Source organism: Centruroides sculpturatus, unplaced genomic scaffold, assembly GCF_000671375.1.
Source record: "Centruroides sculpturatus isolate CEXI.00-Female unplaced genomic scaffold, Cexi_2.0 scaffold1903, whole genome shotgun sequence".
In the NCBI taxonomy this organism is placed as follows: Eukaryota; Metazoa; Arthropoda; class Arachnida; order Scorpiones; family Buthidae; genus Centruroides; species Centruroides sculpturatus.
The window spans coordinates 77179-102895 of record NW_019386068.1 but is presented as its reverse complement, the minus strand read 5'-3'; the positions used below and the strand labels follow the sequence as shown (position 1 = coordinate 102895).

The window sequence follows — 25717 nt, the reverse complement described above, 5'->3', positions numbered from 1 at the left end:
TTAGTAAAGAGATGAATAAAGAATGTTTGAAATCTAATTAGGACCAGTCAACAATATCAAACAAGCTTGGTCAAGCTGATCTAATAGCACACTCCACAAAAGTGAATCAAATATTAATTTTGTTTAAAATAAATTTTATAAATTATTGGAATCAAGTAGTAGTTGTGTATGCACGTGGACATGCACAATAAATGGATTGAATGGAACATAACCCGTAACAAAAGTGAAGTCATTGTGCATGTGCATAGAAATCAGATAGACAAACAAAAGTCATAACATAAGCATTTCACCACTATAGTGGAACGTGCTAAAAACTGGAATAATAATAAGTTTTTCATACATGGAATTTATTGTAAAGAAACAGTTCATCTGAAATCAACATGTATTGCAAATGAATAAGAAAATGGTACTCAAGTCAAATAGAAAACTACATTACATCTAATATGAACACAACAAAAAGTTTCATACAAATATACTGTTGGCTTACTATTAGCCTAAAACTAAATTTTTATTAAAATCTTTCATTAATACGTTTTACCCCTTACATAATAAATAAAATATTTGTTCCATGGACAAACACAATTTGCAATATATTGATATCAATTACCTCCATATGATATATTTTATGGAAGAGTTATCTAAAATACACTTTAAACATTTCGTTAAGTAATTTTGCATTTATCTATAATGAATTATAATAAATGAAAAAATTTTTCTATAAATTATGAGAACCAGCCTTTAGATATAAAAGAACATATTTATGTGATTAAAATAGAAAATAAAATACTCACATCTACAGAAACAGATTTAGAAGATTTAAGTGGAGGTGTGTTTGGTCTCCAGGACGTGTGATCCTCTTCTGCATTTAAATCTGTAATTTTTCTTAAATCTGAAATACTTCTAGAGTTTCTGATTACAGAAGCACTTAACGAAGAATAAGGGGAACAGTTAGAATCTTTATCACTAAAGTTATATGTATTATTAAATAGGGCACTACCCTCAGTTGGTGGATTTCCCAATGAGGCCGAATACATCTTATAAGAATTTTCTAGAGTATTTTGTTTCAAGCATGGGTTACTTGTCACCGATGTGGCAACAAACTGATTTGCAGAGTGATTTTGATGGCGCACGGCCGATTCAAAGATGGGTTGTGAAAGCGTGCGTTTCATAACAGTTCTATCATTTCCGAACTGAAATCTGTTTTGAAATTCCCAATTCGTGTGGCAAATACCTACATCTAATGAAACATTCGAAGGGTTATTTCGTTCGAGAGCATTATTCGTACTGTGTTTCACAACATTCATGTCTTGGAAGACACTATTCAACTCTTCTAAATCATTGATAGTTTGGAGTTCTACATAATCAAACGGACTGGTAGATTCACTTTCAAAGTCAGAAATATTAATATTTTTTAATCTAACATTTTCTAACCCATTACTTACTGACTGACAGGGAACTTGTTGAGGTTCTAGTATTGAATGTATTTGCCATTTTGGAACAAAATTTGCATTCACAGGTATATCACTGTCTGTCTGTTTTTCACAGCTGTCACTTTGCATTACCCTTTCTTCACTATCTGGCAATTTTAATTCACTCAAAATATCCGGTTTCGTAAATTCTGTTTCGGAAGCCATATTTTTCCTTTTTGCATCTTCCACTTCTTTTATTTCTTGTCTGTAATTTTCTGTCCATTTCAAAACTTTGTTTTCCAAAGAAAAGTCATACTGTAAAGAAAGTTCAAAATCAATACTTGTATTTAAAACTAAGTTATTATATTTGTTTATATTAATTTAATTATTATTATTTTTAACTTATAGATAAATCATTTGGTAAGTAATGCAATGCTTGGGTGAAAATATTTTTTCTAAATAATTATAGATAATTTAATCCAAAAAGTGTCTCAAATCAGTATTTAAAAAAATTTATTATGAAATGCTTTTAAATCAATATAAATTAAAAATTCTATCTTAATTTTTAAATTTTGATAAGATAGAAATTAACATAATTTAAAATCAAATTATATTTGTTCTTAATCAGTTAGTACTCAATGAAATGAAGCTAAGTTCTATCAAGTACATGATAGTCTTAAAAAAAATCATTTTAATTATTTTTTAATGATTCAGAACAGTCTGAGGAAGATAGAATAACGCAGTTTCAGAAATTTGTCATCTGTAAAGTAAGAGATTTTCCTTTCTTAAAAAGAAATGTGATAATTCAAATAAAAGTATTTTGGAAAAATCCACTAACTTGGTTTACAAGTTAACTGACTGCCCATAAATCAAACAGAACACAATTGTTCTATAAAAAGCATTCCTAAATTGCCCAGCTATATTAAAACCAAACTTTTTTTTTTTATAGTAAATATTTTTAATATATGAAATTCAACAGAAATGAAGGTAAACATATTGATCTATAATATTGTAAGTAATAAAACTAGTATGAAACTCCCTTAAACTGTTTTGTCTTAACATTTAGGAAACATCATATTTTTTGATGCTGAAATATTTAAAAATTGCATTTGCTGTGTATATATTTGCAAACAATACTTTGGATGTACGTTTTGTTTAAAACTTTCATACTACTGAATATTTTCAAATATTTTTTTATATCTCATTATTTTTAAATTAGTTTCTACAATTATCAAACATTTATTAAATAACTAATACAGGTATCAAAATATACAATTTTTTTCTCTTTACAGATGTAAATTGTATATTTACATCTGTAAAGAATAATTGACAGAATCCACTCATCAATGATAAATGATTCCTTAAAAAAAATAAATCATAAATCTCAAAACAGTTTGAAATGTTTAGAATTTATTAAGATTAAACAATTTTTCAGAGTAAACTGTCTCATATTAAATCTAATATTCCAATCTTAGCCTTTCCAAACATCAAACATAAATAAAATGAAACGAAGATATTTTAAATAATTTTGAATAAATTTTTTCAAAAATTTTTGTATATTGGTTATAAAGTTGTAATTCTATCTCTGGTATCATGAAATAACATTATAACTAATACCCAAGGGTCAAAATCACTTTATTATGATTCTGTCATGATTGTAAGCTTCTCTACAATCCTTAGAAGAAAGAACATTCCTTGAATTAGGCACTGCAAAATCTGCCAGCTCTATCTGGTTTTAACACTTCTAAATTTCAATGTTTTAGAAACTGTCAATTGGTTTAAATATATTCTTTGAAGAGTTTAAAATTTTTGAAATTCTTTGATTTGTTTACATTTAATAAAATTGTTCAGACTGGAATATTAGATCTTATGGCAATACAGTTTTGTCCTGAAATGTTTAATGTTTATAAATCTCAGAATTTTATGGTTAAAATGGAGGATAATGTGTTTCAATATTAAAAACGAAAGAAAGTGCAAAAGTAAATTAGAAAAATCATAAGTATTCATAACGCAGTAAAATAATTTTATATTTGCAATGTAGATACATTCAAGGTTAAAAAATTTTATTCAAACTTTACAGCCTCAAGATATTGATAAAGAATGCAGCTATGAAAATGCCAGCATCAAGTATAATTTCTTAAAATCTAAATTAACTGAAAGTTTTATTTTTGTTTTATAAATAAAACATATAATCTACATTACAGATCATTACTCAAGAACAATTATATTCTGTATTCTTTGTAGTAATCCACATTAAAGTGAATGTTTTATTTCTTATGTTAAGCAATAAAAAGTTCACTTAAGTAAAAGACTTTTTATCTTTAGTGAAATGGCAGTCCCTTAAATTAGATTAAAAATCAAAATTTTATAACTCACCTCTTCTTTCAGCAATGGTGTCAGATCGGGAATATGACAAGCAATGGGCAACATGACTTTTCTTGGCGGGCGGTATTTTTCAATAACTTTAATAGGAATACCATCTATATAGCTGAAACCTTAAAATAAAAATTAAGTTATATAAAAAAGTATATTTTAATTATATAAACTTCAAGTAGTTCTAATTAAAATTACCATCTTTCTTTCCATGAGCCATTGAAATATTTGTGAAGCTAATCTCCTTTAAGGGCTGTCTGAAATGCAAATAAAGGATAAACTAAATTAAATTTCCTCCAAATTCTTGTTAATATATAATTTTATAAAACTTAAATGTCAATAACTCCGATGAATAATCCTGTACAAATTTAAAGAATTTCAGTGAGACAAATTTCACAACTGAATTCATATTAAAAAAGAAAATCACTCAAGCATACAAGTAAACCCTTGACAATTGTTACCAATAAAATTATAGTGTTTACTTTAAAAATAAATCATTCTTACAGGAAGTACAAATAATAACAGATTACTTAATATATTTTTCAATATAACGTAAGAAAAATCTAAGAATTTACATCACAATAATCTAACGATTAATCAAGGAGAATAATTTTTTTTATGATAGAAACACAAGCTGGCACACAGCCAAGCAACTACAGTAGCAATATTTTAGAAGGAAAAAAAAACTTTATAAAAATTATCAGTTTCCTATCTTTTTGTAATTATAAGAACCACAAATTTAATCAATAATTACCATAAAAATCTCCAACATTTGTTTAAGCCACTTCTTATAAAATTATCAGCTTATATTGCACTAATTAATCAATTGATAATGCATTAAAATAATATAACTTCGACATAAAAAAAAAACCATCGCAAACATTATTTATAACTGCTATTAGTACATGAATAATTTTTACGACAATAGCTATTCTTTACTGATAAGGAATGACAAAAGTTAGAAGTGTACAACTTCCCTTTTAAAGAATTTCCTCCTTTTACAATCCCATTAAATTTTTTCACATTAAAATAAATTAATATAAATCCAATTGTCTTACAAATTAACAATATTTTACCATAAAACCTAAAAATTAGATACTTTAATAAATAATTGTTAATATAACTATTAACTGTTTAAATTTTAAGCAAATTTTGTATACATTTGAAGGAACATGTTTATCTACAAATTTGTTATGCTAGTTCATTACGATATCAATTAGATTATCTTAGAAAATTTCAGACATGTTGACCAAACGACTATTTACAGCCATGTAGGAAGCTATTTATTACCGTAAACAAACACAGAAGAAATATGTCAAAGTTTATTTTCACTATCTTACACAATTCAGAGATATAATTTTGATTTTATAATGAGACAGCATTTTCAGTTAAACATAATTTAATTTTTTTAGTTATATCAATAATAAATTTAACAGTTATTACATTAGATAACAATTAAATGTAATACAGATTAAAATAAATCGGGATATAAATGATAAAATTTAATTAACAATATGTAAAATATAGATAGTACGAATATGGTTTTCACTTGTATAAAGTGAAAAATATCAGTCTTATGTACAGTACATATTACAATATTATGCAGTTTGAAGGAAAAATAAGTAATAAAAATATTGTCCAAATATACGAGCTCTAAGACGGCTTTTCTTTTTCACTAGACTTATTACACAAAAAATCAAATTAAGAGAAGAACTTCAACATGAACTATTTAAATATAAAACCAACAAAAAGAGGAAAAACAAAATTATTAGGTATAAGAGTAATATAGAGAACCTAAAAAATTTTTTAAAAGATAACAACTTATTAATTGTCAAAGCGGATAAAACGAAACAAATAATAATACTGAGTAAGGATCAAGATGAAACCATCTACAGGCAATTACTTAATCAAAATACGTATACGGAACTTACTAACAACCCTATTGACTCGCTCACCAAGAAATTAAAAACTACCCTTGAAAAACTTGAAAAACAAAATCTTATTAATGCGGCTGAAAAGCAATTTGTCTTAAGAAATGATAATAGAATACCGAAGTTTTCCTATAGAGTCAAAACTCATAAAGATCCTATTACTTATAGACCTTTAGTAGACATAAAAGGCTATATATTTTACAACCTCGAATTACTTCTAAAGGAGAAATTAAACGTTTTAGAGAAGTCCCTTCATAGTATAAATAGTACCGATAACTTCATACAAAAATTAAATACTGTAACGTTTAAACCAAGCTATAGGCTAGCCTCACTTGATGTACGCAACATGTATCCATCGATAAAGCAAAACAGAATCTTAAAAACTTTGAAGACCTACAACTGTAACCAATGGATCATAGACATGACAACCCTTGTGTTGGAAAACAACTACTTCAAAAACGAAGGGAAATTCTATAGGCAAAATGATGGTATCCCGATAGGTTCGGTAATAGGCCCCGTTTTAGCTGATCTCAGCATGACCGACATTGATAAAAAGGTTGCAAGCATTACGGGCATAAAAAACCTTCAACGCTATGTGGATGACTGTTTCATTGTTTATGACAGTAACATTATAAACACTAACCAGATTCTAGCCCTTGTTAATGAAATAGACCCTAATATAAAATTTGACTTAGAACCTGAAATTAACTGCCAGTTACCTTTCCTTGACATCCTCGTCACTAGGCTTAACAACAAAACCACCTTTAAAAAATACAAAAAACCTTGCACCGTTGACAGTATCATACACTACACTTCTGAGGTACCCTCTTACATAAAGAAAAACATTTTTTACATGTACATTGACAAAATTGTACAACGCACCACTAGTGAAACTGATAGAACTGAGGAAATACAAGATGTAATAAAGACATTTTTAATGAATGGTTACAACAAAAGCACACTCAACAAATGGCTCAATATCAAAGGTACTAAAAAACACAAAAACAATAACACCACTCAAAAATATTTTAAAATTCCATATGAACAAAACTTATTTGAAAGAATCAAATCCGTATCACATAATTATGGTATAACCTTAGCACCAGAAAAGTTTCCCTGTTTAAATTACAAGATAAACCCACATAGTACTAATAATAATACTAATATATGGGACCAAAAAAACATAATTTACAAACTCAGCTGTAACTGCACTAATCCAAAGTCTTATATAGGTGAAACTGGTAGAAATCTGAAGACCCGATTTAAAGAACACATAGCCGCAATTAAATATAATAATTGTAACTCAGCTGTTGCTGTTCATTGTAACAATGAAGGTTGTCAAATCTTAAAAGAAAGTGTAAAAATTGTCAAAAAAGAATTACATACACAGAAAAGGAGGTGGTATGAACATCTTGAGATCCTTAAAAACAAAGACAGTGTAATGAATAATAATATTGGTCAAAAACTACATGAAACTTGGTATCCATACTTGACCAAAAGAAACTCAGAAGGGGGTGTCAATAGCACTTAATTAATGTGTTAGATTTCGGCACCCAGCAGGGCACCCATATGTCTCACTTTCCCTTCCTCCTCCACTCTTCTACAATTCCCTAACCCCTCAAAACACCTGTTTTTTTCGATCCCCCTTCCCTTATGTCCACCCCACCCACTACCTCTCTCCTCCTTCTCAAGGGGATGCCTTCCTAATGCATCCTCTCCCACTTACAATTTATGGACCATCCCACCCTAGGAAACTCTACTGTAAACTAAAACAATCTGTTTTTGTTCCCTCCTTTCTGATTCTGTTAACTCAACATTGTGTCATGCTTACTGGGATAATTTTTTTCAACACTATGTACCAGGCCGTCACGTTTGCTGTAAGTTCAAAAAATTTTTTTTTACATCTATGTTAATTGTTCCCTATTGTAAATCTTTTCCAATTTAATCATTATTGTAGCTGGTACCGGTTAAGTAATAATCACCATCCATATTTTTTCTAATGTCACAACTCCTGCGTTTCTCATAGTCCATGTAAGTCTCATGTATGTTCTTTTACAATTTTATAACATTATTGTAAAAAATTTTTTACTAATTTGTACCCGTTATGCTAATTTTTCCTGCATAGTTGTAACACGAGTTGAAAAGGGATAGAATTATCCGAAATGCATTCTCAAATAAATAAAAAATTTTTCTAAAGTTTGTTTTCCATTTCATTGATGGTGTAATAAGTCTAGTGAAAAAGAAAAGCCGTCTTAGAGCTCGTATATTTGTACACAAGACTAGACAAGAAGCATATTGCATAAAAATATTGTCATCAAAAATTATATAGCATGTTTACAACTTCTTTATATAAATGGTTAATTTTTATTCTAAAACATTGCTGAAGAAAATATTAAGGACCAAACAGTCCATTGTATTAATCTTTAGAATTTTGCATGATCCTTTGCTTAATGAAAAATTTCCTAATTATAAAATAATCTTAAAAACTATATTCCAGTTAACCAATTTTTGGACCACTCTAAATGTCTAGAAACAATTGTGCTTTAGTACAAGATGAATCTTTTTTATCTTTAGGCCAAAAAATTCCTTTGTCAATAGTTAAATTTTACTCCCAAAATAATCTAGCTTCCACTATGACTCTTAAAAAAATCAGGCTACATTTAAAAATTTCACAAAACAATTTTTTAAAAATTTTCACATAAAATCAAAAGAAAAAAAAAAGGATTTTGGCATCTTTCTTCATCCTTTTCACACATCATGATCAAATATTCTTATGGCAGAGTTGATTTTATTGTAGGCTCTTATCTGCCTCAATATGTAAATCATGTAAAATAAATTTTCCTTTGGCAATGGCTAAAATCATAAATGTGTATATATTACCATTAATAAAATTAGTGAACAGTAAGCTTGTCAATTTTTAAAATGATGATGATGAAATAGAAGTTGTACCTTCAAAGGTGGAGGTCCTGGATGTAATAGTCGAAAAGAAAGTGTGGTTTGCTTTGAGATAATCTTTTTTTCTTAATAAATTTCTCTATAGCACTTTAAAAGTTCACTCATCCCACATTCAACTTTATTAAAATGTTCAGTATTTGGATCCATAGCCTCAAGTTCCAACATAGCCGCATTAATTTTGGAGAACACACTAGCTAACCCATGTACCGTGACATTTCTTTTTCACTTCTCCAGTTTTTTCCTCCTCTTCCGAATGCTGCATCGCTTCTAACTCTATTAAATTCTCATTTGTTAGCTCTCCATCATCATAATCCATTAATTCAGCAATATCTTCCACTTCAACATCTAAATTAAGTGCATTGGCAAGGCCTGCAATTATTTGAATTACATCAGTTTGTTCAAGATTGTCAAACAATTAGATATTGTTCATGAAACTTTTTATGCATTTTTTCCATATGCCTTGCATACACTTATCTGTCACTTTGTCCCAAGCCGATTTAATGTTTTTAATGCAATCTAAAATATTGTACAATTTCCAAAAATCACAAAGGGTTACTACATCATTTTCTGTTACTGCTACAGCTTGGGAAAAAGTCATACACAAATAAAATGCTTTGAATGTAGCTATAGTGGCCTGATCCATTGGCTGTAGGAAAACAGTTGTGTGGAAAATACACTATCTTTATGTCAGGGTGTAGATCATCAAGGTGTCCTGAAGGTGGCCTGGAGCATTATCAAGCAGGAAAATAATTTTAAAAGGAACTCCCAATTTCAAACAATAATACTGGACTGAGGGTATGAAGCAGTTCAAAAATCAATCTTCAAATAACAATTGTGTCATCCATGCCTTTTTATTTGCATGATAGTAAACAGGCAGACTGTTTTTACTAACGTTCTTTAATGCACATGGGTTTACGGAGCAATAGATCAGGAAAGGCTTTAATGTGAGCCCAGCAGCATTCCCTCCCAATAACATGATCCTGTCTTTAAAAGCCTTGAAACCGGGCATTGCCTTAGCTTCTTTGTGCATATAGGACCTTTCAGGCATTTTTTTTCCCACCAAAGCCTGGTTTCATCCACATAGAATATCTGTTTCAGGCAGTAGAAGTCTTTTTTAATTATTCCATCCAATTCATCAACAAATTTTTGTGCTGCTTCTACATCCACACTTGCCACCTCACCGCCGATTCTCCAATTATGCAGGTTGCATCTCTGCCTAAATCGTTGAAACCATCCAAGGCTTGCTGTAAATGATTCTGTTGATTTTTTGCCTTCACGTGCCTTTAGTCTCAAAGATACTGCATGCCTTAGCTTGAATTATTAAAAAGCTTATCAGCATATTATTTTGCATCTGGTTGTCAAACCAGATCGCCATTAATTTCTCCATCTCATGAACAAGACCTTTCCATTGCTTAGTTATTATAGCTTCAAATCTTGTCGATGATTTCACTGCCTCTTTCACTCTAAGTTTATCCTTTAAAATCGTTGAAATTGTCAAATGTGCCAATTTCAAGTCACATGCTATTTCTTTAACCGTTTTACCAGCTTTGTAGTCTTGTATGATTTTATTTTCATTTCAAGGTCGATAGTTTTTTTTTTTTTCATTTCTTAACAATTTTTCCAGATGATACCATACTTTTTCTTTTCATCGACATCTGTATTATTTTGGGGTTACAAATATGTAAAAAAAAAAAAAAATTAAGGTTACACAGTGTCTGCTTGTCGGAATGAAATTGACTGAAGAAGTGCATAGCAAACCTATATACGCTCAGTGCGCATGTCACCATTCCCCACTGACCGACACTCAAGCTGAGAAAGGGGATTCCCCGAAATTACAACTGCAGGTCAAAACTTGATTGGTTGTAAGTGCAAGTGGTCGTTAAGCAGATAGGTCGTAAAGTGAGGAGTACTGTACTAGTAATGTATAGTTGATATCCATCTTTTCTTTCCTTCAATTGGTGACAAACAGAAGAGACAACTTCCTATAAAATTTCTATATATATTGTATTAATATTGTATATTGGCTGATATACATTATTAATATACAGAGATTTTTATATGAAGTCGTTTGTTTACTCAATGACAAAACTAAAAAAAAAACACATTAATAACGATCAGTCTGGCAATAAGCCAGGATGATATGTTAACTAGCCTCTGGCTTTGGTTTTATTACTACTCATACTAAATTTATTAATCTAATATATCTTATATTTGGTACTTGAAGAAATCTGTTTATTCAATTCTTTCAATTAAATTTAATAGTGAAATATAACCTTATCTTTATATGATTTTGGTTTTTTAAGTGGTTAAATGCATTAATTTTTGTGTGATTTGAAATCCACTCAGATACTTTTATTAATAAAAAATAAATGTACATAAAACTTTCTAAATTAAATTTATAAATTTCAGAATTTTAAGCCAAAACAATATAACCAAATAATTGATAAAAATTTTTTATCTTAAATGCGTAACTTTAACCAATTTAGAACTGAACACAAAAACCACACTATAACCTTTGATAAACCAGCAGTTTCAATTTAATAAACTTCAGCTAACATTCATCACCATGTTTGATGGCCAAGCTGCTTGAAAAGTTGAACAAATGATGACCACATGGAGATTTCAATAGGGTTGAGAAGAACTTGTGATTGCAATAGATGTATATAATTATTTGTCGCTAAAATATGCCTCATTTATTCTGTTTGTTTTAATTAAATGCTACAACCAAATGTAATGAATGGCTTTGTTTTAAATACAGTAGAACCTCGATTATCCGGACTAATTGGGGATGAAGGTAGTCCGGATAAGGAAAAATTCGGATAATCAAAACAAATATTTTGTCTTTTAATGATAATACAACACGTTTTCTTTTCGATGACATATCGGTAATATTAAAAGTAAATACTGTATTTAAATCGTGATCAAGTTTTCAAGAAACAAACGTTCGTATTGAATTTGGACTACTACTGACCAATGCTAACAGACTACCTATTGTTTAAAAGGCCCTCTGGTGGCACAAGAAGACGGATTTTATAAAATAAAAAGCAGTTGAAACTGCATTTTTATGAATAAAAATTTGACAAACTATTTATCGTTTTATGCAGAGTAAAATTTTTTTGTCGCGTTCGCGACTTTTAAGTAATGCATAAACCTTCGAGGCGCGAGGCCCTTTGGACCGCCAGGCATAGGCGGTGGCCCACGTTGCCCATGCCTTACACCGCCCTTGGTCATAGAAATGATGTAATTTGAAAATAAAATTATTTATAAATACTTATGTCAAGTTATATTTTTATTACGACGCAAAATATATTTAAGAGTTTATGGCCACTGTGCTGGGTGAGACGTTGTTGAAACAAAAAAAGTTATGCATTCCATCACGTACATAAACAGTATCGTAATTCGCCAAGTGCAAATCAGCAAATTCGTAATATTTTTATTTTGAACAATCCGGATAATCGAGGTTCTACTGTATAAGTTTAATTCACATTCAATGTTCTTTTAAATATTTGTATCAATTTCTGTCTAGTATCCAGATAGAAAAATGATGATAAACATTCAACTTACATGAAAATAGCAGAATTTAAAGCTTGTCTGGTCAGATGGTTTATGCAGACGTATCGAACTTGAATTGAAATTTATTAATCGTAACCACTTCCAAGAAATGATGTGCCTATAATCACTTATAATTGATTTAATTTGATTACCTCAATTGTAATATAGTGAATTACAGCAGTTAAATAAATTAAACTTAATTATTTTTGTGGTTCTTTCAGATTTTTTTTTTCCAGATAAGTCTAAATCTTTACCTTCGCTGAGATATTCTTAGATTTTTTAGAGAGAAAACTGGAAGTGTGACTACTTTGTCTGTTACTGATACTTAATTTTAGTTCAAAACCCTGTGTATCTTCTATTTGTATTACACAGCCATGCCACTAAATGATGGCCATTTTTCAGGAACATTTCTATTTGAAATGCAAATACAGTAAAATAACCTCCAAACAACTCACATTTCTTACATTTTGTCAGTGGCCATTGTTCAGAAATTTGACTGTATACAGTATTTTTCTACATTGAAAATTATATGAAATGAAGTACTGTACATCATTTCTTACTCTTTTCAATCAAGGTAGCATATACAGAATGACCCGAAATATCAATGAAGCAAATGAAGCATTAGTAAGAATAAACAGTTGTTCCAAACTAGTTTCTAACTAATCTTCAAACAATCTTAACACAAATTTCTAACAAACCTTAAAAAATCTTGTTTAACTGACTTTTGGACCATCCTATATATTACAAGTTGTTCTATTAAAATACATCTTGCAGACTTTATCTAAACTTGTATGGAATGTTCTTTGAATTCTATTTTGCATCAAAGCACATACGTTAAATACATACAGACAACCAAGCTTCAATTATATTAATAATCAAATAATAAAGCCAGATTAAATATCACACTAGAACAGTTAATTAAATAAATATTATGTAATTTGGACTGAAGGTAGGTAGTTACATTGCCATATTGTATTAAATTTAACATGATGTATTAATTAAGAAATACCTCTAATTAGCCAAGTTCTAATCCAAGAGTTAATCTGACATTACTGTTTTATTATTAGTGTACATTAACTTTCAGTAAATGATTTATTACTTTCAGAATTTATAAATGACAAATTTACATCTAATGAAATTCACTACACTATGTTGGTAAAAAATGCACATTTTCGTATCAATTTTTAAACTTTGTTACTGTACCATGTCAAATGAAAGGACATATCTTTTGTATTTTACCTGCATCTAATGCCAACAAATGTAATAGCCAAACAATGTCAAATTTTCAAACTATAATAAGGCTAAGTTAATAATTAGATACAAAGTAATTTGTCTACAAGCAGACAGTTAAACCTACTTTTGGACCAAGTTACTTTGTATCTCATTATTAACTTAACCTTATTATAGCCCACTAATTCGGCAGATCCTCTGACTTTAATCAAAAATCGGGATTGTGGAATTATTGTTTATAGACAAATGTTATATGCAATAAGATATATTTTCTGCAATTTGTAATTATTAAGTCTCAAATTATATTTATAAATTTTTCTAGAATGCATGTAAATTTCCAAACAAATACAGACTTCAGGTATTCAAAATGTTTGAGACATACATAATTCAAACAAAATACAAATCAGTTAGAAATTAATAATCTTTAACATAGGTAGGTCTTCTGGTGGACCTAATTACCTGTAATCAAAGAAATCTAAAGTTTTCTGTCTGACTGGAAGTCTAATTCTAAAAATTGTATTGGGGAAACCCAATTCCAACAAAAGTGTAAAGTTCTAGTCAAAGCTAAGATATTCTTTTTTATCTGGATTGGCTATCATCTCATTATTCAATAGAAAAAAAAAATTATTATATTTACACAACTGGATTTTTCAATACATTAAATTTTACTGAAAAAAATAATTAAACTAAACAAACTAAAATGAATTTCTCCAGACTTTACAAGTATACAGAAAGTTAGATTTAGTGTTTCAGATTATATTAGTAAATATCATTGATTAATTTAATTGTGTATATATTTATGGTGATAAAAGTTATTGTTATACATGAGAAATTTGTGTGTATAATACGTATGTACTCACATACTCTATATAATAAATTATATATATAAATAATCTCTCAATTTATAAACATGTAATAATGGCTGATAAGTTATAACGTATTCTTTAAATCATAACCTATTTCCAAGACTTAACCTACATAAAAGCAGGATTTATTTTTATCTCGAATAAATGCTTCTCAGATTTTTTGTTTTAATATTTCTTAAAAAGTTTCCTGTTTCTTTCTTTAAACTACATCATTTCTTTAAATATAAATTTTGTCACTACACTGCTGATTCATTAGTCATTTTAGATAATTTTAAAACCAGTTTTTATGACGTAACTCTACTTTTATAACAGTTTTTTTACTGTAAAAGTTATTATACTGTATATATAAATTTCAGGATAAGATAAATGTGATAAATAGTAGTTTTTTTTCCCATACAGCAGCAATTTGTCTGGCAATATGTTAGTAGTTTGATTGCATAGTTATAAGTTATGGATGAATCAGATTAGTGTGTGAGAAACCTAGATTAAAATGTAGATAGAACTAGGTTATTTGTGTCTTAAGATATCCGAAACAATGTATAAAATTTGTATTCAGATGAGAATTATTGAATTTTTACTGGTTTCAGGAAAAATTTTTTAGTTTGTCAAATTATGGCCTGATTAACATTAAAACTAATAAAAACTAGCGAATGGCCAGGATCTCCCTTACCTGGACCCTTTACAGCTCCAGATAACCAAATAAACAAATGTTAATATGTACAGTACCTACATATGCATGTCTTTTTATGAATAAATTTGAAATTTGTTGCATAATTTTTATAATTTTATAATGATCCTATATTCCCGGTGCAAGCGCCTTGCTTATTGACCAATTCACTTAACAAGGTAGTTGTCAGAACGGAACTCTGACATAAAGTGAGGCGTACCTGTATAGATAAAATATTTATATCAATGATATTTATATAAGCAGAAAACAGAAATCGTAGTATAAGTAAATGACTCAATAAGTTTTATATAAAAATCAAATTTCTGCTTTGTTTTTTGTTTATGCAGATGTGAATCAACATTAGTTACATTAAAAACAATGTGAATGACGTGCATGTAAGTGATGATATAAATTAGTAAGAAATGCTGGTCTGACATATCACTACAAAATTTAAAGAGCTGCATAATTTGTAATGGAAAGTTAAACTAACTATATGATAACTATGAGAAAATATTTAATTTATTAATTATTCAAGTTATAATTACATGAAGATATTCTACTTAAATTACTACATTTAATCACAACCATTATAATTTTGATTTTGTAACTAACTTTTTCAAACGAAATCACAAAAAGAAAGATATGATTCGAGTGGATTTACTTGCAATTAATTTTATAAACTTGGAAAATATAATATCAAAGAATAATTTCATTTTTTAAACTGTTGCTAAAACATTATCTAAATTTAAATAAAATTCATGTTATTTAATAATTATATATAAGTGATTTCATTTCAGTTCAATTAGCAAAATATAAAATCAAATTAAAAATGGCATTCTTGTTGTATGATCTACAACAATCTGGAATCCAGTTAAAAATCAGTTTTCTTCATGCTTGTTTTGACAAAACCAATTTTCAAGGTAACCAGAAATCTAGTTACATTTCATGTTATGACTTCCTGCTTATTAATGCTGCTTCTGCCATCTTGCTTCTGCTTATTGTGAGTGTAGTTCACATAGTAATAAAAGCATTTGGGTGTCATTTAAATGTTCAGACTCTGAAGAGAGCAGACTCGCCTTCAACATTCTGGCAAAAGGCTTCTATGCAATCATTCAATCTAAAGGAAGCACTGTTGGCTTTTTATCAGCTTTTCTTAGACATGACAGATGCATCAATAATATATATTTTTATTTCTTTTTAATTTATAACATCATGAGATTGGGAGATTTCATCCACCTTTCCTTTTTTTGGTTGTGATTCCACCTTCTGATTCCAAAATTCATTTAACTTAAAGATCCAAATATTTTCAGATTATCTAATAGTTCTTCCACCTTCCAACTGGACTTAGTGTATAATACACCTCTCAAAACCTCAGTAGGGTCCAGTGACAGATTTCAAGTGTTAAACGTTTTCAAACTCCTTCTGAGCCCTGCTTCAGGTTTTCTGCATTCTATGAATGGAACATGTAAAGAAGAACAAAGGTCAAATTCAAATTTAAATCACTATGTTACTAATGAACCTATGATGGAGTTGAACATACATCATTATGTAACTGAGCAAATGCATGTTGATTAGATGGCATCTTATTTATAGTGATGGATCGTACATTGCTTGTCGCACACATGATATTTGTTTTTCCTCCTTATAACAACATATGCCTCTGATGACAAAACTGAGGCTATGTTATATCAAGCAAGGCAAAGGTATCTGCAATACAGAGACCCTAAAAATTTTTACATCTGACAAGAGGCAGATATGCATTAATTATGAGAAAAACATCAGATAATCACACATAATGCAAATAATGTACTATCCATCACTATAAGACACCACCCAATCAATGTAACGCACCTGCCCAGTTATGTAATGATGTATGTTCAACTCCATCAGGTTTGTTGGTAACATAGTGACTTAAATTTAAATTCAACCAAGATTCTATCGGTGTCTGCTATTTGGAGACTATACTGTATATAGTAATATCATTTTTATATGTTTTGAATTTGAAGACCAAAAGTTGTGTGATTTAACATTAACCATTAACAATGTTGTCTGCAATTCAAAATCTATCAAAATAAGCTATTATAATAGGGAAGCCACAATAAACCTTGTCACGATAGGAGTCATATACTATGTATCAGAAATATGTGACAGCCGTATTCTATACTGAAAGAGTATTTTATGTATAACCACACAACACACACACAAAGTATATTTACCCCTTTCTAAGGCATCTGCAGAGGAAACAAACAGGACACTAGCCTCCTTGGAATCAAGTAAAACAAATTATAGTTGTAAAAAAAAAACTGATATATGTAACTTTACATCCTTGACCATGCAATGCTTTGGTACAATACTATGTTGTATAATCTACTTGTGAAAAACCCAAAAATTAAATGAAAATTTATTGATGTAGTTAACTGACTCCAAGCTTTGTCCATCTGAAAAATTTTCTGTGGACGCTGATGCCCACACCCATGCTCCTAAGCAATAATGGTTAGGGGTCCGATACACAAGAGTTGCAGTTTGGCCACTGTGAATATATATGAGCTTTCATGACAAAAGTTTATCTCAAATATAATTCAATCATTTGCTTCCTCAATTATAGCTACTTTAGAATTATTGAGGTGAAATATTAGCAAAACATCTATGTAGATTGTGTTCTCAAAATTTGATCAACTGATTCTGATTAAACTTTTCCATTTTTCATTAAGTGCAATGAGAAATCCAAAAATATAATAAAAAGTGGGAAGTCCATGACTTCGCTTGAGATGAAGATCGTAAATTTTATCAGATGAAATGGATTGAATCGTTGCCAAATCAGCCAGTTGGTAAGTGACAAGGCACCTGATTATCTGAAGTGCAATTGCAATATCTCAGATGCTCAAGAAAGTTTATGATTTGAATANTAATTAATAGCATTGCAATTGTAGAAATCCCCAAGCCTCAACCTGGTTTGGATGCCATTCTATGATCGTTATTTTGACATCCTCCTACTACTACAAAAGATCTTTAATAACAGATATCGACATTAATCCTCTTTTTCAGAAGAAAACATATCTCGCCGAGTTTCTTGGTGTTCTTCATTCAAGAGTTCTTGGCGTTCTTCTGTCGTCAGATCCGTTTCGGATTCCATTATGAACTCTTTGATGTTCTTTATATCTCAGATGTGATTTTTGTTACTCCTTTAGCTGCTTGAGTCTTCTTGATAATACAGTATCTTTCTTAGATAAGATTTAACTACGGCCTATTGTAGACCTGTTCCAAGCCATACTGCCCAGAAACATTAGGCATTTTCTGCCCACTCTCTACCTTTGCTATTATACTCTGACCTTTTGAAAAGAAAAACAGACGCAAAACTTAACGAGTGCCTACCCGACAGTCTCGGGAATACATAAAAGAATTGTTTCTGTCAGAAAAATAAAAGGCTGGAATTAAAAGGAAGAGTTTCAAAGTTCGGAGGAATACTATCCGATCGGTATATACCGGCTTGAGCGTCGATGTCGACGTCTCCCACGCTCCGAAAGGTTTCGAATTGTTGCCCTAAGACAAGGGAAGACCAATCGGTATTCATTATTTTACATCGCTTCTTCTTGTGTTTGTTCTATGGGGTGTTCATTATCCGAACATAAAAATCTTTCGCGAAAGTGTTCATTATCTGATTTGTTCGTTATCCGATCTGTTCGTTAACCGATCACCCACTGTATTTCGAAGAAATCAGTCCCACTGTACTCGGCTAGAGATTGGTTTGGTTAGGCCTTTAAGTAAAATTTCAGCTCTTTCATCAGGGTTTTGTTTATGTCCCCAATTCCCGAATCGCTTAATTATTTAACTACTTCTTAAGTAGAAATAAGTCAAAACCAGTTACTTTGTACTTGAATATTTGTAGTCTTGGGAAAAAGTGTAAAGACAAATTTTTATGACAAACGGATATATAAATCGTAAATTTAAGGAAAATAAATTCTAGAGCTTTTTCTGTACCTTGTTCATCCCTCTCATTCATTAAATTTAGTTGTAAATTATGCTACCAAAGTAACAGTTAATTTTTTAACATTATACAAGAATTGTACACATTTTTTTCTACATCCCCTTAAAGATACAAAATCGTAATATCACTGGTTTAACATTGAAATCCGTGAGTAATATAAAATCGGAGAGCGGAATAAATATATCAGATATTTTAACGGATTTTTTAAAATTTCTGTCAACTATACAGAAAACTATCATAAAAACAGACAGGTAAATTCTTATCGGTTGGGTTAAGTTATAAATCTACTTGTGATTCACATAATCAGGCAAGGGCGGCCAAATATCTAGCGGGTGGGCGGCTAACAGCCCGGAACCAGTCCTGGATAGAATTGGATGCGTTATACGTGTAGCAGCCACCCGAGGTCCTAGGCTTCCACCGGCTAAACTGGTGAGGTTGGTGCTCCGTAAAGCGCATGCGCAAATCTGGAATTTTGGATGCTGACAATACAGCGTTTCCACTCCGCCACTAATATTCAAATATACAATAGCAATCTTATCTTTTTTTCCACGTGTAGTATAGAAATTTGTAATAAGATACATAATGCGGTTATAATAAAATATTGTGCGATTATTTTCATATAATTAAAATTAATATGTATTTATNAAAGTTATTGTTATACATGAGAAATTTGTGTGTATAATACGTATGTACTCACATACTCTATATAATAAATTATATATATAAATAATCTCTCAATTTATAAACATGTAATAATGGCTGATAAGTTATAACGTATTCTTTAAATCATAACCTATTTCCAAGACTTAACCTACATAAAAGCAGGATTTATTTTTATCTCGAATAAATGCTTCTCAGATTTTTTGTTTTAATATTTCTTAAAAAGTTTCCTGTTTCTTTCTTTAAACTACATCATTTCTTTAAATATAAATTTTGTCACTACACTGCTGATTCATTAGTCATTTTAGATAATTTTAAAACCAGTTTTTATGACGTAACTCTACTTTTATAACAGTTTTTTTACTGTAAAAGTTATTATACTGTATATATAAATTTCAGGATAAGATAAATGTGATAAATAGTAGTTTTTTTTCCCATACAGCAGCAATTTGTCTGGCAATATGTTAGTAGTTTGATTGCATAGTTATAAGTTATGGATGAATCAGATTAGTGTGTGAGAAACCTAGATTAAAATGTAGATAGAACTAGGTTATTTGTGTCTTAAGATATCCGAAACAATGTATAAAATTTGTATTCAGATGAGAATTATTGAATTTTTACTGGTTTCAGGAATAATTTTTTAGTTTGTCAAATTATGGCCTGATTAACATTAAAACTAATAAAAACTAGCGAATGGCCAGGATCTCCCTTACCTGGACCCTTTACAGCTCCAGATAACCAAATAAACAAATGTTAATATGTACAGTACCTACATATGCATGTCTTTTTATGAATAAATTTGAAATTTGTTGCATAATTTTTATAATTTTATAATGATCCTATATTCCCGGTGCAAGCGCCTTGCTTATTGACCAATTCACTTAACAAGGTAGTTGTCAGAATGGAACTCTGACATAAAGTGAGGCGTACCTGTATAGATAAAATATTTATATCAATGATATTTATATAAGCAGAAAACAGAAATCGTAGTATAAGTAAATGACTCAATAAGTTTTATATAAAAATCAAATTTCTGCTTTGTTTTTTGTTTATGCAGATGTGAATCAACATTAGTTACATTAAAAACAATGTGAATGACGTGCATGTAAGTGATGATATAAATTAGTAAGAAATGCTGGTCTGACATATCACTACAAAATTTAAAGAGCTGCATAATTTGTAATGGAAAGTTAAACTAACTATATGATAACTATGAGAAAATATTTAATTTATTAATTATTCAAGTTATAATTACATGAAGATATTCCACTTAAATTACTACATTTAATCACAACCATTATAATTTTGATTTTGTAACTAACTTTTTCAAACGAAATCACAAAAAGAAAGATATGATTCGAGTGGATTTACTTGCAATTAATTTTATAAACTTGGAAAATATAATATCAAAGAATAATTTCATTTTTTAAACTGTTGCTAAAACATTATCTAAATTTAAATAAAATTCATGTTATTTAATAATTATATATAAGTGATTTCATTTCAGTTCAATTAGCAAAATATAAAATCAAATTAAAAATGGCATTCTTGTTGTATGATCTACAACAATCTGGAATCCAGTTAAAAATCAGTTTTCTTCATGCTTGTTTTGACAAAACCAATTTTCAAGGTAACCAGAAATCTAGTTACATTTCATGTTATGACTTCCTGCTTATTAATGCTGCTTCTGCCATCTTGCTTCTGCTTATTGTGAGTGTAGTTCACATAGTAATAAAAGCATTTGGGTGTCATTTAAATGTTCAGACTCTGAAGAGAGCAGACTCGCCTTCAACATTCTGGCAAAAGGCTTCTATGCAATCATTCAATCTAAAGGAAGCACTGTTGGCTTTTTATCAGCTTTTCTTAGACATGACAGATGCATCAATAATATATATTTTTATTTCTTTTTAATTTATAACATCATGAGATTGGGAGATTTCATCCACCTTTCCTTTTTTTGGTTGTGATTCCACCTTCTGATTCCAAAATTCATTTAACTTAAAGATCCAAATATTTTCAGATTATCTAATAGTTCTTCCACCTTCCAACTGGACTTAGTGTATAATACACCTCTCAAAACCTCAGTAGGGTCCAGTGACAGATTTCAAGTGTTAAACGTTTTCAAACTCCTTCTGAGCCCTGCTTCAGGTTTTCTGCATTCTATGAATGGAACATGTAAAGAAGAACAAAGGTCAAATTCAAATTTAAATCACTATGTTACTAATGAACCTATGATGGAGTTGAACATACATCATTATGTAACTGAGCAAATGCATGTTGATTAGATGGCATCTTATTTATAGTGATGGATCGTACATTGCTTGTCGCACACATGATATTTGTTTTTCCTCCTTATAACAACATATGCCTCTGATGACAAAACTGAGGCTATGTTATATCAAGCAAGGCAAAGGTATCTGCAATACAGAGACCCTAAAAATTTTTACATCTGACAAGAGGCAGATATGCATTAATTATGAGAAAAACATCAGATAATCACACATAATGCAAATAATGTACTATCCATCACTATAAGACACCACCCAATCAATGTAACGCACCTGCCCAGTTATGTAATGATGTATGTTCAACTCCATCAGGTTTGTTGGTAACATAGTGACTTAAATTTAAATTCAACCAAGATTCTATCGGTGTCTGCTATTTGGAGACTATACTGTATATAGTAATATCATTTTTATATGTTTTGAATTTGAAGACCAAAAGTTGTGTGATTTAACATTAACCATTAACAATGTTGTCTGCAATTCAAAATCTATCAAAATAAGCTATTATAATAGGGAAGCCACAATAAACCTTGTCACGATAGGAGTCATATACTATGTATCAGAAATATGTGGCAGCCGTATTCTATACTGAAAAAGTATTTTATGTATAACCACACAACACACACACAAAGTATATTTACCCCTTTCTAAGGCATCTGCAGAGGAAACAAACAGGACACTAGCCTCCTTGGAATCAAGTAAAACAAATTATAGTTGTAAAAAAAAAAAACTGATATATGTAACTTTACATCCTTGACCATGCAATGCTTTGGTACAATACTATGTTGTATAATCTACTTGTGAAAAACCCAAAAATTAAATGAAAATTTATTGATGTAGTTAACTGACTCCAAGCTTTGTCCATCTGAAAAATTTTCTGTGGACGCTGATGCCCACACCCATGCTCCTAAGCAATAATGGTTAGGGGTCCGATACACAAGAGTTGCAGTTTGGCCACTGTGAATATATATGAGCTTTCATGACAAAAGTTTATCTCAAATATAATTCAATCATTTGCTTCCTCAATTATAGCTACTTTAGAATTATTGAGGTGAAATATTAGCAAAACATCTATGTAGATTGTGTTCTCAAAATTTGATCAACTGATTCTGATTAAACTTTTCCATTTTTCATTAAGTGCAATGAGAAATCCAAAAATATAATAAAAAGTGGGAAGTCCATGACTTCGCTTGAGATGAAGATCGTAAATTTTATCAGATGAAATGGATTGAATCGTTGCCAAATCAGCCAGTTGGTAAGTGACAAGGCACCTGATTATCTGAAGTGCAATTGCAATATCTCAGATGCTCAAGAAAGTTTATGATTTGAATAAACAAACTAAACTCTACTTAATTCAAAGAGGAAGCCAGTAAAAGAATTTGTGATTATGAGTGGATGTGTGATTTTGCAGTTTTGATCAATCTTACTCAGCATCTCAATCTCAATGAACTAAATCCAAAAGGATCAGAATGTTTGATCAAATCAAGACATATGAATTCAATTTGTCCCTGCAGAAATTTCAACTTTACACCAATAATCACGTTAATTTTGTAACATTCAGAAAAGAAAATCCAGATAATTCTACAAATATGCAGAAAAGATCTAACAACTCAAAGAGAAATTTGACTTCTGTTTTCAATATTTCAGATGATGTGAGGATGCCTTCCAACATTTTTCCATTTCTTTTGCTGTCAGAGTTAAAAGTAGAGCTTAAAATGTAACAAAGTCCTTGACATTTACAAGATCTCTCTACCAAAGAAGAGTTTTCCAAAATTGTCAAATCATACTTTGAAGATGGTAAATTTATTTGGCAGCACTTACATCTATGAGCAATTTTATTCAAAAATGCAAGCACCGAGAAACAAGCATCAAAATCAGTTAGGAGACGAACACATTGAAAGCTCTTTGCAACATCTCAGATTGAGCTGGATATAGAAAAACTTATGAGAGAAAACAGTATCAAGTGTCACATTATGCTGCTTAAAATGTCGTGTGAATAAAAATTCCCTTTGTCTTTAAAAAAATAGTACTCTTTCTGTTTGGATGGCTCATTTTAAGCATAAAAAACATTAGTCCTCCTCCTTTTTGATTTGTGCATTATGGTAATTCTAAGCTAATATTCATGACATCATTCAAACTACACTTGATAAGTGAAAAGATGAGGAACTATATATTACTAGATTAGTACTATTAGTCTAATAATAACTACAGTAGAACCTCGATTATCCGGACTAATTGGGGATGAAGGTAGTCAGGATAAGGAAAAATTCGGATAATTGAAACAAATACTTTAATTTGTCTTTTAATGATAATACAACACATTTTCTTTCCGATGAAATATTGGTAATATTAAAAATAAATACTGTATTTAAATCGTGATCAGATTTTCAAGAAACAAACGTTTGTATTGAATCTGGACTACTACTGACCAGCGCTAACAGACTACCTATTGTTTAAAAGGCCTTCTGGTTGCGCAAGAAGACGGATTTTATAATAAAAATTTGACAAACTATTTATCGTTTTATGATGACTAAAACTTTTTCGGCGCGTTCGCAGCTTTTAAGTAATGCATAAACCTTCGAGGCGTGAGGTCCTTTGAACCGTGAGGCATAGGTGGCGGCCCACGTTGCCCATGCGCTGCCCTTCGTCATAGAAATGATGTAATTTGAATATAAATTATTTATAAATACGTATGTCAACTTATATTTTTATTACGACGCAAAATATATTTAAGAGTTTACGACCACTGTGCTGGGTGAGACGTTGTTGAAACAAAAAAAGTTATGCATTCCATCATGTACTGTACATAAACAGTATCATAATTCGCCAAGTGCAAATCAGCAAATTCGTAAAATTTTTGTTTATTTTGAACAATCCGGATAATCGAGGTTCTACTGTATTAGTATTCATGACAACCACTTTCCATTTTTGAGTCAGACCACATTCCCATTCCTATGGCACTGATTTTCTGTTCTGATAAACAAAGTTTTAATTCGAGGGATTGTATATACATATATACAGTATATTCTGGACAGTAGGAGGTAAGTGTTTTTGCCTATTTTGTATGGAGAAAGAATGTTTGTGTGGTTTATTTATTTGGCTGTTTGGATTAAGTGAACTTTTGGAACACCAAGCTTGAATTATCAGAGATTATTGAGATAAACATAATTTAACTGTTTTCCTAAATAATTTCTTTTAAAATACTAGTTGAAAAATAAATATTAAAAAAAATCCAATACAAGATTAAAATTAATATCATAATTCAATAACATTAATCTAGCATTACCTATATCTAAACACACACACTTCTGAATGTGTCTGTCTGCTACGGAAGTTAATTGAAAGGGAAACTATAACAAGACCAGAAAGGAGTCTAATAGACTTAACTTTTCACAAGGAATCTAATGATGTGATTTAAAATTACTAGAATGGCACTTCTGCTTAGTTATTAACTATTGATAAAATTATCAATATACTATCAATGAGAGTGCCCCATTTCCATTCCATTTCAATATACAGTAGACCCCCCTATAACGCTTAGATACGTTCCACGCTAACCGAAAATTACGTTGTAGGAATGAGCCAATCGCAGCCCGATAGGTGGGAACTTTACGGACTAAGGCTGTTCGAAAGGTTTTCTTCTATAAAATTAACCGATTCTAGACTAATTCCACTCAACATTTCCAAAATACGTATAATTTTTTGGGAATAATCTGTATAAACTATGCTATAAACAAAAAATTGTAGGATTACTTACACCGTTCGACTACGCCGTTGCTTAAAGCTGGTTTTCATCGCGGAACA

The 25717-nt window shown here is 30.1% G+C and overlaps 2 protein-coding genes across 4 annotated transcripts in view; one reads left to right on the top strand and one right to left on the bottom strand.

Annotated features, from left to right (window-relative positions):
- Positions 1-743: 743 nt before the first annotated feature.
- LOC111613405 overlaps positions 744-25717 on the bottom strand; it is a 32454-nt gene continuing 7480 nt past the window's right edge. For both annotated transcript variants that reach the window (XM_023354752.1, XM_023354753.1), the window contains exons 2-4: positions 3981-4039; positions 3786-3904; positions 744-1724 (exon numbers count right to left, since the gene is read on the bottom strand). In XM_023354752.1, the coding sequence (XP_023210520.1) occupies positions 759-1724; positions 3786-3904; positions 3981-4002 (1107 nt within the window). In that variant the 5' untranslated portion in view covers positions 4003-4039 and the 3' untranslated portion in view covers positions 744-758. The remainder of the gene's footprint in view (positions 1725-3785; positions 3905-3980; positions 4040-25717) is intronic.
- LOC111613403 lies at positions 5479-7992 on the top strand. Of its 2 annotated transcripts, none has more exons than XM_023354751.1 (2): positions 5479-7744; positions 7839-7992. In XM_023354751.1, exon 1 carries the CDS (start codon positions 6060-6062, stop codon positions 7242-7244), a length of 1185 nt encoding a protein of 394 aa, XP_023210519.1. In that variant the 5' UTR covers positions 5479-6059; the 3' UTR covers positions 7245-7744; positions 7839-7992. The 2 variants fall into 2 exon arrangements, with proteins under 2 accessions (XP_023210519.1, XP_023210518.1); XM_023354750.1 differs by having other exon boundaries at positions 5479-7590; positions 7671-7982.